The sequence below is a fragment of the Eleutherodactylus coqui genome, chromosome 9, assembly GCF_035609145.1.
Source record: "Eleutherodactylus coqui strain aEleCoq1 chromosome 9, aEleCoq1.hap1, whole genome shotgun sequence".
Lineage (NCBI taxonomy): Eukaryota > Metazoa > Chordata > Amphibia > Anura > Eleutherodactylidae > Eleutherodactylus > Eleutherodactylus coqui.
The window spans coordinates 102,810,598-102,827,446 of record NC_089845.1 but is presented as its reverse complement, the minus strand read 5'-3'; the positions used below and the strand labels follow the sequence as shown (position 1 = coordinate 102,827,446).

The following is a 16,849-nucleotide window of genomic DNA, read 5'->3' as shown; positions in this document are numbered from 1 at the left end:
CCTCAAGATGGCCGCCGGCTCTTTCCCCGTCGCTCGCTGCAGCCCGACGTGCGCGCTCCCGAGACGCCGCCAGCTGTGTCTCCATGGCAACCGGACGCATCGCAGCCACCGACCGGACGCATCGCAGCCGCCGACCAGACGCCCCGCAGCCGCCGACCAGACAGCAGGTAACCGGCGCTAGCCCCCGGCTCCCCAGCGCTAGACCCTCAGCCCAGGTGAAGGCCCCGGAGCCCAGCGCTAGGTTCCGGAGCCCAGCGCTAGTTCCCCCGGCCTAGCGACAGCCCCCCCATCACAGCGGCAGCCCCCCCCCCCGGCGCAGCGACAGCCCCCCCCCCGGCGCAGCGACAGCCCCCCCGGCGCAGCCCGGCGCAGCGGCAGCCCCCCCCCCCCCCGACCCATCACTTACCTGGGACGCTTCTCGGGGCGGCTGGGCTGGGCTTCTCCGCTGGGCAGCTCCAGTTTCTGCACCTTCCTCTAACAGAGGATGGTGCAGAATGGCCGCTTCAGCGCGCTCCCGAGCAGTGACAGCTCGTCTGCGCATGCGCAGAAGAGCTGTAGCGGGGAGCACACTGAAGCGGCTCGTGCTGAATGGAGAAGACCGGACTGCGCAAGCGCGTCTAAAAAAGCAAGCTGCCAGCGAATTTAGACGGAACCATGGAGACGAGGACGCTAGCAACGGAGCAGGTAAGTGGAATAACTTCTGTATGGCTCATATTTAATGCACAATGTACATTACAAAGTGCATTAATATGGCCATACGGAAGTGTATAACCCCACTTGGTTTCGCGAGACCACCCCTTTAATACATAGTGGCGTCTCCTTTGGCCCGAATGACATTGGATACTCTCTGTGGTATACTTTCTACTAACGTCTATTACACTTCAGCTGGTCTTTCCCTCCATTCATCCTGCAAATGTTTGGCGAGTTCTCTCAAAGAGGATGGACGCTATTCATATTTCCTGACCCGATATTACAGTTTGTGCCAAAGATGTTCAGTAGGGTTCTGGTCGGGACTCTGTGCAGCTCAGTCAAAACATGCAACATCCAAATCTTCAAACCAACATGTCTTATTTTTGGGGGGTGTTTTATAATACTCACCTAGTAGATGGCATTCGGGTCCCTCACGCGGGTCTCTGTCGCTGCTGCAGGCTTCTGCGTACTCATTGAATTACATAATTGAATGGCTGTGATTAATCAATCGAGTGCCGGCTCTGATTGGCTGACGCAGCGCTCAATTAGCTAATCCAAGCAATCGCTTGCTTAAGCGGGGTTTTCAAGCCCTGCTACCAGCCAGAAATGCTCTGTGGGTGTTCAGGACTACACAGAATCAGGGTAGGGCTTATTATCGGGGAAACGCGGTGATACTACTTTGGATTTGTAACATGGCGCATTGTCTTGTTGGAGGTATTGTTGACCATTCCCACCCAGAGCACATTGTCGGCAGCACATTATTGTCTAGGGTGCCAAGGTACACCTCTGTGTTCATGGTTCTTACCACTACAACCAACGGACCGAGACCATGCCACGTAAAACATCCACAGACAATAACAGAACCTCAGCCATACTTAACTGGTGGCACAAAACACTCTTCCACACCCAGGAACGTTCATCTGATTTGAAATCGAGTAGCGTGATTCATCACTCCATAGAACGTTCTTCCTTTGCTCGATTGTCCGATGATGCCTCTCCCAGCACCACTGTAGAGAGGCTGATGCATCGTCTTTGAGTGAACTCGCCAGACATTTACAGGATGAATGGAGGGAAAATACCATTTGAAATGAATCAGATGTTGGTAGAACATATACCACAGAGACTATCTGATGTCATTAGGGTCAAAGGAGGCCCCACTCTGTATTAACATATCTACAATAAATAAGCCTACAGGCTTTTTCTTGCACCACACTTTGACCCCTTTGCCTGACCCCAGGTGGATGATTTTGATGTCATTAGATCTGTGACATCCTCACTACCACCGTAAAATCTTAAAATGTGAGTTTGATACATCGAGTGACCTGTTAGGCCAGGTCAAAGCTCCTATGTTAAGTCTAGCGGCATTGTTATACTTCAGTCAAGCCCTGCTACCTATTGCTTACCAGTTTGACTGTTGCCATCACCCCAAAAGGTGGAAGACCAAGCCGTGGAGGGCGAGCAGCTAAAGCCGAATCCTCGGCTTGACAGTTTATAAAACATTTACAACTATCTTACCAAACATTTTATAGTGTTGTATTTCCGTGCGCAATACACAGAGAATAGAACCCATTGATATCAATGGGTTCATTCTTGTTTCCCTTTTTTTTTCCGCATGCGCATTAAAAATAGAACGTGCTCTATTCTGTGCGGATTTGTGCTCTATATGGCCACATAGAAGTCTATGGGGGTTCGCAAATGCACACGCAATACGAACGGGATGTGCAAAATACAGCACAAAACCACGGGGAAAAGGATACATCTGGACATCATTATGCTAAATAGCCCTTTAAATCATGAAGGGGGTGTTTCCTGCACCCATGTGAATATGTCCTGCGAGCGCAAAAAGTACAGAAAAATGCACCAATACGCACGCAAAAGCACCTCATTTGCAGTACAAATATGTTGCGGCGTGTGCAAAAACACACCGTGTGAAGGTGCCCTAAGTTGGTGGGATGCTGCATAGTTTGAAGGGTCCAATGTTGTGGCTTCCATTCTGAATATTAGCCACAATGCGGATGTGAATAGAGCTGCACCCGTTCATCTGTGTGATAATCACATGACCAGGACAGATATTTATCAACTGGATGTAAAGAATAAAGGTCGTGATTGAATCAGAAATTTTGACACCTCATACTATATGTTGTATTTAGGCTAGGGCAACACGGCGACGTACGGCATGTGACCTGGGACAGCCGCAGAAAATCCTATTTGGTTGAATTTTGGTCGCATGCGACTTTTTCCACCGTAGACCTCATTGTAAGTTGCATGTGACTTTCATGAAATTTATTTTTCTAACAGCCAAATCACAGCTGTGAAACAGTCGCGCAACTTTTATACACCTTGTGATGAGACCCACATCATTCAGACTTCTATCACCCATCCTATTGATAGGAGTGAATAGTCAATTACAAAACAACCCCTTTAAGGATACATTCATACATAGCAAATTTTGCTGCAAATTCGCACCAAAAACTGCGTCATAATCCACATCAATGGTGCAGATTGTCTGCCGAAAAAAATCTGTACCAATTACATTATATGTGACTGAACCCTAAAGGGGTATTCTCGGGCTTTTTCTTTTGATGACCTATTACCAGGATAGGTCATTAATAGTTGATCGGTTGTAGTCTGCCACTCCGGATCCCCGCCAATCTACTGATCATCCGTCCTGCTGTCAATGCAGTGGGTCGGGCGTTGTCATTGGTGGTCAGGGCTGGAAGTGTAATAGACAGCTTTGCTCCGATTGGCCCTGACCACCAATGGCGCCCGGCCCACTGCACTGACAGCAGGATGGATGCTCAGCAGGGACCCCCACCAATCAAATATTAAAGACCTATCCTGAGGATAGGTGACCAATAGTAAAACTCTCAGAATACCCCTTTAAGCATTTATGGCATAACTACAGCATATTCCAGAAGTTCCTGATAGGCGAGGGACCCTCACCTATCGGAATGACAGGGATTCGGGTCCGTTTTTCTTTTTCTACCACTTTTGATGTTTTGTCCTTTCTAGGTTGTCTGTTCCTAAGTTCTTGGGGTTCTGACTTCGTTATTAAGAAACCATAAAATCGGCTTCATGTTTTTATGTCCTGATGTTTGTTTGAGTATTATGGTACATTTTATGATAATGCTATTTCTTATGGTATGTAATCATTTTCATAGGAAACGCTTTTAAAATGGGGGAAGAACTAGATTATTTTCTTGAAGAGCAAAAAGCCAAACTAGCACAAGACAAGGCTGAACTGGAGAAGGATCCACCGTACATGGAAATCCGGGTAAAGCTGATATGTCATTTTTATATGTTTGGTTCTTAGAACAAGGAAATATTCTTAGAAAGAAACAAATACAATACAAGCTGATTAGTGACACGTATCCATCCTAGGAGCTCAGCTAGACTTTGGCCGGGCTCGCACGAACGTATTTGAGTTGTGTAGTACGTTCTATATGTACGTGCGTATAGCGCGCATTAAATTGCGTCAATTCAAATACATTTTTTATGTATCTTGTATCCTAAAGGAGAGCAGTATAGGAACATGTTAGGGTCACCACATCAAATAATGATTGTTTTCAGCCAGCAGATCTGGAGATTGTATATTCTTGATTGCTCACTTGCACAATATTTACCTTGTGTTCACAAGATAGTTGAATAGTCTTCTTTATAATGGTCCAGTGTCTGAGTAAAGTGATCACCATTTTACAGTAAACTTCCCTTAATCTGGCACTAGCTAGTCTGGAAACTGGATTACTATTTTGAAAAAATGACAGATCCCAGCGGCACCTGATGGAACCCACGCTAATGGCTTCCATCCAGGGGTGCCATCATTTTACTGGGAAAAGTAGTGCAGCAAGCAGTGTTGTTTTTCTGGCATTTACAACGGAAACCCTGGACAGAACGAGCAGAGAGGTGTGAACAGAGACGAGCCTCTATAGTCCGGCATCTGTGCTCTGTGGTGTGAGATTAGGAGGTGGGTAGTCAGACTCTGCAGCTCCATTCTTTACTGTTCCTGTAAGCCTCTGATGCTGTATATTCTCAATTAACTAATTGGGCTACCAACATGCATATTATATGCATAGAACATAGTGATGTCATGACATGTACAGTATGGTGGCCTAATTGTTAATTGAAGTGAAAATTGGGCTACATCAGCTGCATAACAGTATAATTGAGGCCTGCAGAATTCTTCCAACCAACCACCATGGAATCCTGCTGCACAATGGGGGAGCTTTACTAAGCTGGGCATTTCCTGTGCCGGGCTTAGAACAATTTCCTCGGGAGCACGGTGTGCTGGATACATGGAGAGGCCTCATCATGCAATGAGCACATCCCCAGCAGCTCTGTCTACCTTGACAGAAATGCACGCACGATCCCGACCAGATGTACATTTCCATTATATTTTAAGCCAGTTTCTGACGGTCTGGGGTGGCCATGCCCCCTCCCAACAAGCCCTGCTCACTTTTTGAAAAAGTGGCAGTCTTTGTGCAGAAAGCTGAAAAGTTGCAAAGTTTTTGCATCAAATTTTGTGATTTTTTTTTTTTTAAATTTTTTTTTTCTCTGCTAGAATGCTGACATAGCATTCTTCATAAATGTCCCCAAATGAGTTCATTTTGTTTGTGTTTTAAAGCGGTTCTTCTGGACTTTTCTATTATCTCATTTACTATCCTCAGGACAGGTTATCAGTAGTTGATCCCTGGCCAATCAGTTGATCACTGGGCCTGTTGTTAGTGCAGACAGCTCTGGAAATTAATAGTGTTGTCCGTATTGCAGTGGCCCAGTTTTGTACTGAAGGCACAGGTCCACTGAGTTTAATAGGAGATGTGCCTGTTGCACTAAACTAGCAATGTTGACAGTGCTATCCGAACTGACAATAGGCCGGGCGTTTAGCTGGGATCCCGAGCAGCAGACCCTTGCCAATCAACAATTGGTGACCTATCCTGAGCACAAGTCATCAATACTAAAGTTTTGGATAACTTTTTAAAATCCAGCCAATAAACTGGCATTTTTTGACAATCTAGCTGTTTGGTGATCCAGAAGATGCCAGCTCATCAGGTATATTGCCCCTAAAAAGTCAAAGCAGTCTGAAAAATTTGGGTGGACTAGGACATCTAATTGAGATGAATACATGCTTTACCATTGCTTTATGTTACTTCTGGTGTATGAAAAAATTCACATACATATATTTTATTACAGAGCAAAAAGTTTGAAAATACTCCTGTAGTTGATCAACCAAGGATTTACGCAAAGGAAAATATCCCACCAAACAGGCAGTCTCAACAAGAAACTGTACAGAAGCAAGTAGGAGGTATGGGGGGACTCATGGGAGCACTTAGGAGATTTGTTTTCTTTATTTGTTGTAGCACTTTGCTTTGTGTAGCCGATATGTTACCTAATAGTAATTCTTGTTATTAATCTTGGATCAAAGTAAGACTTATACACTGCGTTATGTTATTATTATTAGTGCAGGGTCTGACGGTATGGTACTTTAGGAGGTTGTCTGCCCATTTTTCACTGATGTCCTATTCTCTGTATAGATCATCAGTTGTCGCTGCTCTGGACCCCCATCGATCGCCTGATGTTCAGTGCAGCGGGCCAGTTATTGTCATAAGCGGACAGGAGGAAGTGGCGCCGGCATCATTAAAATCAGTCAGAGAGCTGCGCTGCTATGGCACTTTCTGCTTCTCTGCGGGTCAGGATGTCACATCCAGTCCGAACCAGGAAAGGAGCAGCGCGGCGTCAGCACTTCCTCCCCGTTCACTTATGACAATGTCTGGCCCACTGCAATGTACAGCAGGCCGGACGATCAGCTGATGCATTGGGGGTCCCAAGCTACTGATGACCGTAGGATAGGTCATCAGTAAAAAAATGGGCAGATAAAACCTTTTAACACAATCAAGTGGGTAGTCTTATTTGGTTATTGACAGCCTCCCCTGTAGGATTGTGCATGCAGCGATATCTGTCAATGGCTGATTAAAATCACCCGCTGCACCTCTAAGCTGAGAATGAGCAGGGATATTAATGAACAAAATGCAAGTTACATTGATTCTCTTCCCACAAAACTACATATATATATCTGCTCACCTCCTCCTGCTCAATACCATGATGCAAATCCATGGACTAGATCTACAACGCCATATCCGCTGTTAGTGTAACCCCGATTGCACACTTTTCAGATACTGGCTATGGGTTGAGTTTACCCCTTGGAGAAGATTATGAAAGAAAAAAGCACAAACTAAAGGAAGAATTACGGCAAGATTATCGAAGATATCTCAATCTGGTAAGCATGACCAATCAGCTAATTGCCATTCTGCTTTATGACACTAGCTGTACACTAGATATGTTCAATAAATACAAGTTATATGCCAGTTTTATGTACTTATACCCATATCATCTTTGCTCAACAGAGAAACTTTCATAAAACATTTCTCTGACAGATGCTCTGGCCATTGATAATAATTTGACACAGCATCTTTAACCTGAGCATCTGGTGCATCACATAATAACTTTTGTCATACAGAATGGTTCTTCACAGGCATTTTCTCATGTCGTCCTCCTAATCATGTGGCTTCAGTGAAGTATCATAGAGCCCAGTCAAAACATTTTTAGATCCTCGCTACATTGTAATACATTCTACTTCACAGCAAAACCCCATAGAACTGAATTGGATAGTTGGGAACTAGAGATGAGTGAGCATATTTACTAAGGACAAATACTCAATTGAGTATTGTCCTTTTCGAGTATCTGCCTGCTCGTCTGCAAAGATTCGGGTGCCGGCAGGGGTGAGCGATGTGTTGCGGGAGTGAGCAGGAGGGAGCGGGGGGCACCCCAATCTTTTCTCACGAACGAGCAGGTACTCGAAAAGGACAATACTCCCTCGAGTATTTGTCCTTAGCGCGTATGCTCGCTCATCTCTATCGGGAACAGCCAAATATGAGTGCTCAGCTGTTCCAGTGATCCCACTCATTTCTATGGATAGTGACTACTCTGTGGTGAGCGACCAACTCTCGGTAGCTGGGGACCACTTCTTTCCAGAAATATGGAGCACAAACATGTTCATTTTTACATGTTTTAGACATTAGGTTATGTAGAATAAAATCGTACTGAAGTAGAATAGGGCTTGGCTGTTTGTAGCCAGTGTTAGTAAAGGTGACTTTCACACTTGCATAGTTTGGTCAGTATCCTGCATCGGTGTTTTAAAGTCAGGGGTGGTACATAAACAGAAAAAGTGCAAATCTTTGCAGTTTGGGCTTATAAAATACTGACCGAAACACTGCCATGTGAAAGTGGCCTAAAACTCCTACCAAGTGTCACTCCATTGCAACCATCCTGCAGACGAAATCTCCAACACTCTTGCTGCTGTATTCTGCTCAACATTCCCAATGATCACTGTGGGTAAAGCAAACAATCTACATTGTGACCTTTCTCCACAGTAAGGTTTCATTTCCATTTAATAGTTTGCTGTATTTTCCTGACTTCTAGGGAAATGCTCAGGCCAAACGAAAGGTAGGACACTGGTGTTTGGCTTTATTGCAAGTGTGTGTGCCATAATACATTTCTGTACAATTAATCCCAATAACTTGTGTTTCTTTGCTAACCCCATCCGTAAAATCGGTTTATTTAGTTTGTAATGATAAGCTTTGCTGTTTGTCGCTGATGCCTCTTCACAAGGTCAGACTCTCTGTGCAGTTTTGATAGGGATTTCTTTATCTGTTTAAATACTGCAGCATTTTACAAGTCGGAGGGTGCATAAACAGACAAAATGAGATATTACATTATTTAACTAATTAAAGGGGTTTTCCAGGGAGAATACTACTGATGACCTAGCCTCAAGATGGGTCATCAATAGTTGATCGGCAGGGGTCCGTCGCTCAGGACCCCGACCAATCAGCGTGCTGTCAGCCCCGCAAATACACAGGGGTTGAAACAGAAGCAGCGAAGTCTCCCCGCCGACCTCTATGTAGTGGCGGGCGCTTGTAACTGCATTGAAATCAACGCAAGCTATGCCTGTAGTTACAAGCGCCGGCCACTACACAAAGGTCAACGCCGAGACTTCCGCTGTTTCATCTCCGACCTCTGTGTATTTGCGGTGCTGACAGCCTGCCCCTGCTCAACTGATCGGTTGTACCCCAGACGATCAACTATTGATGACTTATCCTTATGATAGGTCATCAATAGTATTCTTCCTGGAAAACCCCTTTAGCTATTTAAACAATAGGGATGAGGGTCCAGCTCACAAGAGCTTATAAAGACTGAGGAAACAGGAGTGACATCAGGTAAAAGTGCTTGTTTTATACAATGGTGCAGCCATCTTTTATATAAAAAGGGTAGCATTGATAAAGCTGCATGAGAGGGTCACCAGCTATGATGAGAATTTTGAAGTGGGGTAAATGGAGAGCAGTAAAATTTAGAAATGTTGAAGGCTTTTCTAAAGAGAAATATTTTTAGGGTATGCTTAATATTGTGGGTCTTGGGGATTAGCTTGATTGCCCAGGGTAGCGGATCTGTAGAGCTGGTGCAGCACATAAAAAATCTTGCAGATGGGAGTGGGAGGTTCGGATTATGGAGCATCTTGGTTAAAGATCATTAGCAGAATGGAGAACATGGGTAAGGTGGTAGACAGAGATGAGAGAGGAGATAACGGGCCGTGCAGCAATGTGGAGAGCTTTATGGCTGAGAGTGATGAGTTTAAATTGTGTTCTATGGCAGAAGGTGCGGTGACTGACACAGGGTGGAGGCATCGGTGTAGAAGTTGGACATAAAGATGAACCACGCTTCTGCATTCAGAATGGATTGGAGAGGGGAGAGTTTAGTGATTAGTAGCGAGTTGGAGTAGTCAAGACAAGAATGGAAGAGGGCAAGAAGAAGAGTTTTTGAAGTATCCCCAATAAGTAAAGGGTGAATTTTGGAGCCTTTTTTTTTAAGGTGACATAAGCTCAAAAGTGATTAAATATAAGGAGTGAAAAAAAGATCAGTCAGGTATGACACCAACACAGCAGATATGCTGCTAATAAGTTATGGTAGCACTGCACCCTTTTTTTTTTTTTTTTGCCCAAAATCAAACCTGCACTATGGTGGGGCCTAATGCTTGTTTAGTATCACTTGCCGATCAGTACGCTGCCTGTTGCACGCCATCTTTTTTGCTGAAACTTTGCTACTATTTGTTAGCGCCTTTTGTTTTTACAGTCATTGTGAATTTGCATTAGTCCTTGCCTGCTTATATATGTGTATTGATTTTATTCACTTTCCATTGGCCTTACTATACACTCTGAGGTTTGTTCTGCTTCCTGTTTTATTTTATTTTTTATTATTTTCATTTAAAAGGTTGTGTTTTTAATTTCCAATTGGTGTGAGCTAAAATATATTTACCATGATTGTTGTGCTCTACTTGCATGTGGTAGGCGGCTGTCTAAGGGCTAATGTCCACAGGCATTTTTTTCACTGCGTGCTACACTTGCGTTGCATGCGGGATACGAGGTAAATGGAGCCAATGGCAGTCAATGGACTGCGTATTTCTCTGCGTATGATTCACTGTCCGTGCACAAGCATTGCGAGAAGGCGGAGGAGCTGGGAATTTGAAGGAACAAAATTCACACTGCGCATCTCCGTGACGTCAGATTTTTGGGCACACCCAGCGCATACTCAGCCTATACGCAGTCTCTGCCGGGAGAGCGTATGGGCTGTGTGTGTAAAACGCCGCAGGAGACCCACGGTGTTTTGCGCTTACGCCCATGGACATAAGCCCTCAGGTCTCTGGCCTTGTTTATTTCTGCTGTTGGAAAACTGCAGCCCAAAAATGTTTAGTTTTTAAAAAAATTTATTTATTTTATTGTCTTTAAGCGGATGTTTGTGTGCGTTGTGGTGTGGGGGGCATCAATGACATCTGTATGTCTTCTAGTACAGCATTTGGGCATGGGTTGTCCTCATGGAACAACACCCTGTAATGAGAGCTTTGTATGACAATACATTTTATTTAAAAAAATCCCTCATGGGTTTTAAGTAAAATGAATTAGAAAAACGTAATGGTTAAAAACAAAATAAGCCCTCAAACAAACATCTACTGTACTTAATAAGATTTATTTTAAGAGCTTTTCTGGGTAAAAACTATTGATGACCCTAGTGTCGCAGGCAGAAGTTCATTAAAGGGGTTGTCTCACGCCGAAACGTTTTTTTAAAAAATTCAATAGGCCCCCGTTCGGCGCGAGACAAACCCGATGCATGTGATAAAAAATAAAACCGGGTAGTACTTACCCGAATCCCCGCGCTGCGGCGACTTCTTCCTTCTTCTTACTTACCTTAGTAAGATGGCCGCCGGGATCTTCACTGTGCAGTCCATTGCCGATTCCAGCCTCCTGATTGGCTGGAATCGGCACACATGACGGGGCGGAGCTACGAGGAGCCGCTCTCCGGCATGAGCGGCCCCATTCAGAAGACAGAAGACCGCACAGCGCAAGCGCGTCTAAAATCGCCAGAAGAGGCGATTTTAGACGGATCCATGGAGACGAGGACGCCAGCAACGGAGCAGGTAAGTGAATAACTTCTGTATGGCTCATAATTAATGCACGATGTATATTACAAAGTGCATTAATATGGCCATACAGAAGTGTATAACCCCACATGCTTTCATGAGACAACCCCTTTAAATTCAATAGTGGTAAAGCTAGCTAGGCCACTTAAAGTCCCATGTCCTATGAAACAAGTCTGGACCGCAGCACTGACAGCTGGCCAGGCAATTAAGTGACCACCAAGGATTTCATGCGGTTGGTCCCTGATGATTAACTATTGATGACCTATACTAGGAATAGGCCATCAATAGCTTCTGCCTGGAAAACCCATTTAATATATGAAGAAAAGTTAAAAACGTAAAAAATCCAGCGCACATATTTGACACCACAACAACATGTACAATAAATTTATAGTATCGGTGCTTACCATAAAAAGAAATAAAGCTGCAGTAGAATTTCTTTTTTCTGCAGCTTCAGAAAAAAAAGTTAATACTTATGGATATGTACCCAAAACGTTGGACCAAGATAAAGTAGAACTCCTCTTGAAAAAAAATAAACCAAATAAAACATTATTACTACTGGAATGTAATGAATAAAAACCAAAAATACATGTTCTCAAGGGTAGAAGTTCATATGTTAAGGCCCATTTACACGCAAAGATAATCTTTCAAATTATTGAAAGTTTTAGGGATCGTTTTTAATACTGTCCATTAACACTTTATCATCTTTATTTGCATGTAAAAGGGTCTCCAGGAGCTGTTTGTGTGCTCTGCACACAGCTACATTATTCTTCATGCGGCTCCCGGCAGAATACAATGTCTGATACTTGATCTCTCTGCTGCTGAACGATGGATTTTAAGAATCATCATTTAGACGAAAAGTTCATCAAGGCAGCGTTTACACGCCATGATTATCGCTCATTTACGGTCGTGTGAACGAATTTTGAGTGATAATCGTTACGTGTAACTGGGCCTTAACAGTGCTAGTAATGCTATCTAATGGAATCTATTATGTAGACTTTGCTATTAATTAGCATGTGCCTCCACATGAATAGTTTGTAGTTTCTTATATCGTTCTCTTCTTATTTAGAAGCACCTCAGGAGTACTGGCGAGGTAGACCCACTGACTCATGGTGTGTCTCTCCCTATTGGTGAGCGGCTGTCCGCCAAGGTAAGTCTTGTGGCTGATAATATTAAATTATGAATGATTTGTAAAATGTAATTTTTCAGCTCATTGCAAAGTTTGGGGCATAAAAAGTGACATTTTGCTTATATGAATTTGATATTTGGCCTCTACATACATGACTCTTTTCATTCAGTTTGTCACAAGCTTTTCTCAGTGGATGATCGTGTCTACATTTTTATTGTAGGACAGTCTTATACATATGAAACTTTATTTTTCAGGAAAGACTACGTCTTGAAAGGAATCGAGAGTACAACCAGTTTCTCAGGATGAAGGAAGATGAGCAGGAGATACTACAGAAAGCAGTTCTTGAGGAAGAAAAATATCTTCTGGTACTCCAAATTTTTTTTGTAAATTATTGTAGTTTGTTAAGTAGACATTACCTTTTCCAACAGCTCATTTACCAGCCTGCGTGTGTCTCATCAGTTGCGTAATATACTTCCAATAAAATTGTTTTGTTTTACCTCTTAAAATCAAGTTTATAAATAAACTATTAGGAACAGCGCCTCAAAAAAATTATTTCTTTCTCAATTAGGAGATTTTAAGTAGGAACAGGATTTACCTGCTGCCCGCTGACTGACCGACCACATATGACAAGGGTTAGCCGCTCCACCTATATGGGATGTCCCTCCAAACCGCTCGCTCCCTTTTAACCCAAATGTGGTGAGCAGCAGGAAATCTTCACCCGATACCAACAACAGCCCGCGGGGCAATTACAGCAAAGTAAAAATGGAAAAATGTATTGTCCAGCGCTCTTTATGAGGGCTGAGCAATTACCTCTTCAAGATAAAGATATTACTACTCAGCTACTTAATAGCAATTAAGTGTGCAAATGAAGCCTTAGCTGAATGCAGTTAATAGCTTGATGGGTCTTAGTTGCTCTCAGATTCTTTGTTCTCCAGCGGGAAACAATGCTATCAGCACTCCCCGTAGAGAACTGCTGATAAGGCTGACAGACGATTTTTAGGTTGGACTGAATTTAACGATCAGCTAGCAGTGCCTGAAAAGCACACGATGGGCACACATTTAGACGCAACGAGTATCCCTAAAAGGATCACCGATTAGCGGGGGTTTTTTTGTAGCGATCATTGGCTGGTGTAAATAGGCCTTTACTTTTGCGGGAGCATGAAGATCAAGAACAGCAGGTATGCGCGGATGCCGTCGCTGCTGCCAGGTCCGGATTCCGCTGCGGGATTCCACATGCGGAATCCGGCTTTGCCGTGTGCATGCGGCATAACTGTGGGGTGAGGCTATCTTCACGAGCTCCCTCTCGTGCACTCATACTGCTTAGCATGCTGTGAAATCTGCAGTCAGCGTGTATACAACCTCTGCCTCTCTTTATGTTTTATTTACCACTAGCTTACCCGTCGCGCGTTGCTGCGAAGACAGACATACATACATACATACATACATTCTTTTTTATATATCTAGATAACAACCAATCACAGCGCAGCTTTCAAGTTACCTTAGTGGTATAATATATAACAACGAATTGCAGTGCAGTTGTCATGTAACCTCAGTAGTATAAGAAGTAGCAACCAATCACAGCACAGCTTTCATTTTTGGACGCTAAATTCTTTTGCGCTTAGAATTGAATAATGGAGTTGGGACCCATTAGCTTTTCCTATTTATGACATTATCAATGCTTGTGCCAAATTTCAAGTTTCCATGACATTGGGAAGCGAGAAAATTAGATTCCGTACGTAAAATTTGGACGCTAATTCTTTGGCGCTTAAAATTGAATAATCGAGTTTGGACCCATTAATTTTTCCTATTTATGACATAATCAATGCTCCTGCCAAATTTCATGTTTCTACGATATCGGGAAGTGAGAGAATTAGTGGCAATGATGGAAATCGAACGATCTACGTGGGGGGGGGGGTAACTGTCGACGGCGCCCGCACGAACGGCATTTATCATAGCATAAATGTACTATGCCTATAATCTTCCCAGCAGTATACTCAACAACTTCCCAAAGTTTCATGGCGATCGGATGAATGGTGTAGTAGCGCATAAAGGACAAACAGACACACACACAGACATACATTCAATTTTATATATATATATAGATGACTGGTATGTGCACTTATTATTATAGTCATTATATGTGTCTCCAGTTTGCTGTGGGAAAAGAAGCATAATCCTTATTGGCTTGATCTAAGCTGCTTCAGTAGATCTTGTGTGTTTGCATGGTCACAGCAATTGTTGTCTTGCTTTATCTGGCTATACTTATCTGATTGATTTATTTGACATATGAGTGGAGCACAAACCTTTCAGGTCTGGTACAGTCTGTGTGTGATATGCAGTCAGTATGTATGTCCCCCATTATATATATATCCTCTTGCTATCCAAATATAATAAATCTGATAAGTAAAGCGAGATAACAATTGCTGTGACCATGCAACCACACACGACCTAGTAAAGCAGCTAAGAAATCCAATAAGAATTATGCTGCTTTGCCCACAGAATGTTGGTGACACATATAATACCTACAACATTAAGATACGTGCGCATACTAGATTATGTAAATATCCCATCAGAAAAGGCAGAAATTGTTTACACATTGACTGCAGATCTGAGAGTATCCGATAGCATGCCAAGCAGTGTGAGTGCAGGGAGCGAGTCTGTAAAGAAAGCCACACTCCACAGCTAAGAAAGGGTCCAAATGTCCCAGGTAGTAGATAAGCTGAATGCCTAACAACGGGCAGTGGATTGTAAAGGGGCTACATTTCAGGCTTGATTTACAGTGGTAAAACATAAAAATACTTTCATTGAAATATATTACAAGATTGATGAGACGCACACAGGCTATGAGATGAGCAGAAGTTGTCTGACAAGTTAATGGCCCGTTAATTCTCTAGAGCCCAGCTATGCTTTGTTATTTGATGAATTGGTTCTTCAGCAGATTTCATTAAACATAAGAGAAGTATAACATTTACTGCCTGCATATTTGGCAAGCCTAAAAAGAACTATAATATGTTTAATTTAACGCTCTGCCTTAAAGGAGATGTCCCGCGCCGAAACGGGTTTTTTTTTTTTTAAACCCCCCCCCCCGTTCGGCGCGAGACAACCCCGATGCAGGGACGTACAGAAAGCTCACCGGAGCGCTTACCTTAATCCCGGCGCTCCGGTGACTTCTATACTTACCTGTGAAGATGGCCGCCGGGATCCTCTGCATCCGTGGACCGCAGCTCTTCTGTGCGGTCCACTGCCGATTCCAGCCTCCTGATTGGCTGGAATCGGCACGTGACGGGGCGGAGCTACACGGAGCTACACGGAGCCCCATAGAGAACAGGAGAAGACCTGGACTGCGCAAGCGCGGCTAATTTGGCCATCGGAGGGCGAAAATTAGTCGGCACCATGGAGACGAGGACGCCAGCAACGGAGCAGGTAAGTAAAAAACTTTTTATAACTTCTGTATGGCTCATAATTAATGCACAATGTACATTACAAAGTGCATTATTATGGCCATACAGAAGTGTATAGACCCACTTGCTGCCTCGGGACATCTCCTTTAAATGTATACCTCAAACTGGTGCAAACTACATATCATTCCTTTTTACAGTATATGTATGGTCTTCTGTACACCAGACTATAACTGAAGTAGGCTAGATTTACACCAAGTTCTTTTGCCCTAACAGGGAAAAATGACGTGAATATATCTAAATATCAGTTACGAAAAACTTAACTAAGCTGAGAACGCCAGTGATGATCATTACCTGTGGTAATCACTGCAAAAATGATGTACAATAGCTATTAAATTATTTAGTAAAACCTAAAAAAGCTCATATTTTATTCACATCTAGTCTTTTTCAAACTGTGAAATAACAATTTAAATGTCTTCTCTTATGTGTGACAGGATGATAAAAGTTACAACAGACCAAAACCAGAACAGTATCCATCGGTGCCGATATTCATTCGAGACCAAGCTCTTCCCAAGAAGGATCCTTACACCTCCATGGAGGTTTATGAGCAGCTCCTCAATAAAAGACGGTCTGAAGCTGAGAGGGCTGGTAGAACAGATAATCAGACTGAGGAATTCATAAGAAGAGCAGATGTGGATAATGACCAATATGTTCGGGAATCAGAAAGAAGACCTCTCAGACTTAATCTGAGTAACGAGATTGATGACAATAATACCAGTAGATTAAAATATGACAGAGAAGTGCAAGACAGAAGACCAATGAGGTATAACCCACGCCCTGAAAGGTACTTGGCCTAATACAGAATGCATTAACACCCCCCACCCTCATTTTTGTTTTTTCATCCTACCTTTTAAAAAATCATAACTCTTTTATTTTTCCATCGACGCAGCCTTGTGTGGGCTTGTTTTTCGCGGGACAAGTTGTATTTTTCAATGTTAAAAAAAATTCTAAATTGAGTGAAATTAAAAAAATAACAAAATTCCGCCATCTTTGAGTGTTTCTTGTTTGTACAGCATACACACTGCAACAAAAACTATTGTGCAACTTTTTGAAAAA

At 43.2% G+C, this 16,849-nt stretch overlaps 1 protein-coding gene across 4 annotated transcripts in view; it reads left to right on the top strand.

Moving 5' to 3' along the window:
• CSPP1 (centrosome and spindle pole associated protein 1) overlaps window positions 1–16,849 on the top strand; it is a 73,915-nt gene that overhangs the window by 7,178 nt on the left and 49,888 nt on the right. For 2 of the 4 annotated variants that reach the window (XM_066578258.1, XM_066578257.1), the window contains exons 2-8: window positions 3,852–3,964; window positions 5,878–5,989; window positions 6,858–6,961; window positions 8,164–8,187; window positions 12,276–12,356; window positions 12,590–12,700; window positions 16,228–16,577. In XM_066578258.1, coding sequence (XP_066434355.1) covers window positions 3,866–3,964; window positions 5,878–5,989; window positions 6,858–6,961; window positions 8,164–8,187; window positions 12,276–12,356; window positions 12,590–12,700; window positions 16,228–16,577 — 881 coding nt within the window. In that variant the 5' untranslated portion in view covers window positions 3,852–3,865. The remainder of the gene's footprint in view (window positions 1–3,851; window positions 3,965–5,877; window positions 5,990–6,857; window positions 6,962–8,163; window positions 8,188–12,275; window positions 12,357–12,589; window positions 12,701–16,227; window positions 16,578–16,849) is intronic. The other 2 variants (XM_066578259.1, XM_066578260.1) reach the window with 2 other exon arrangements.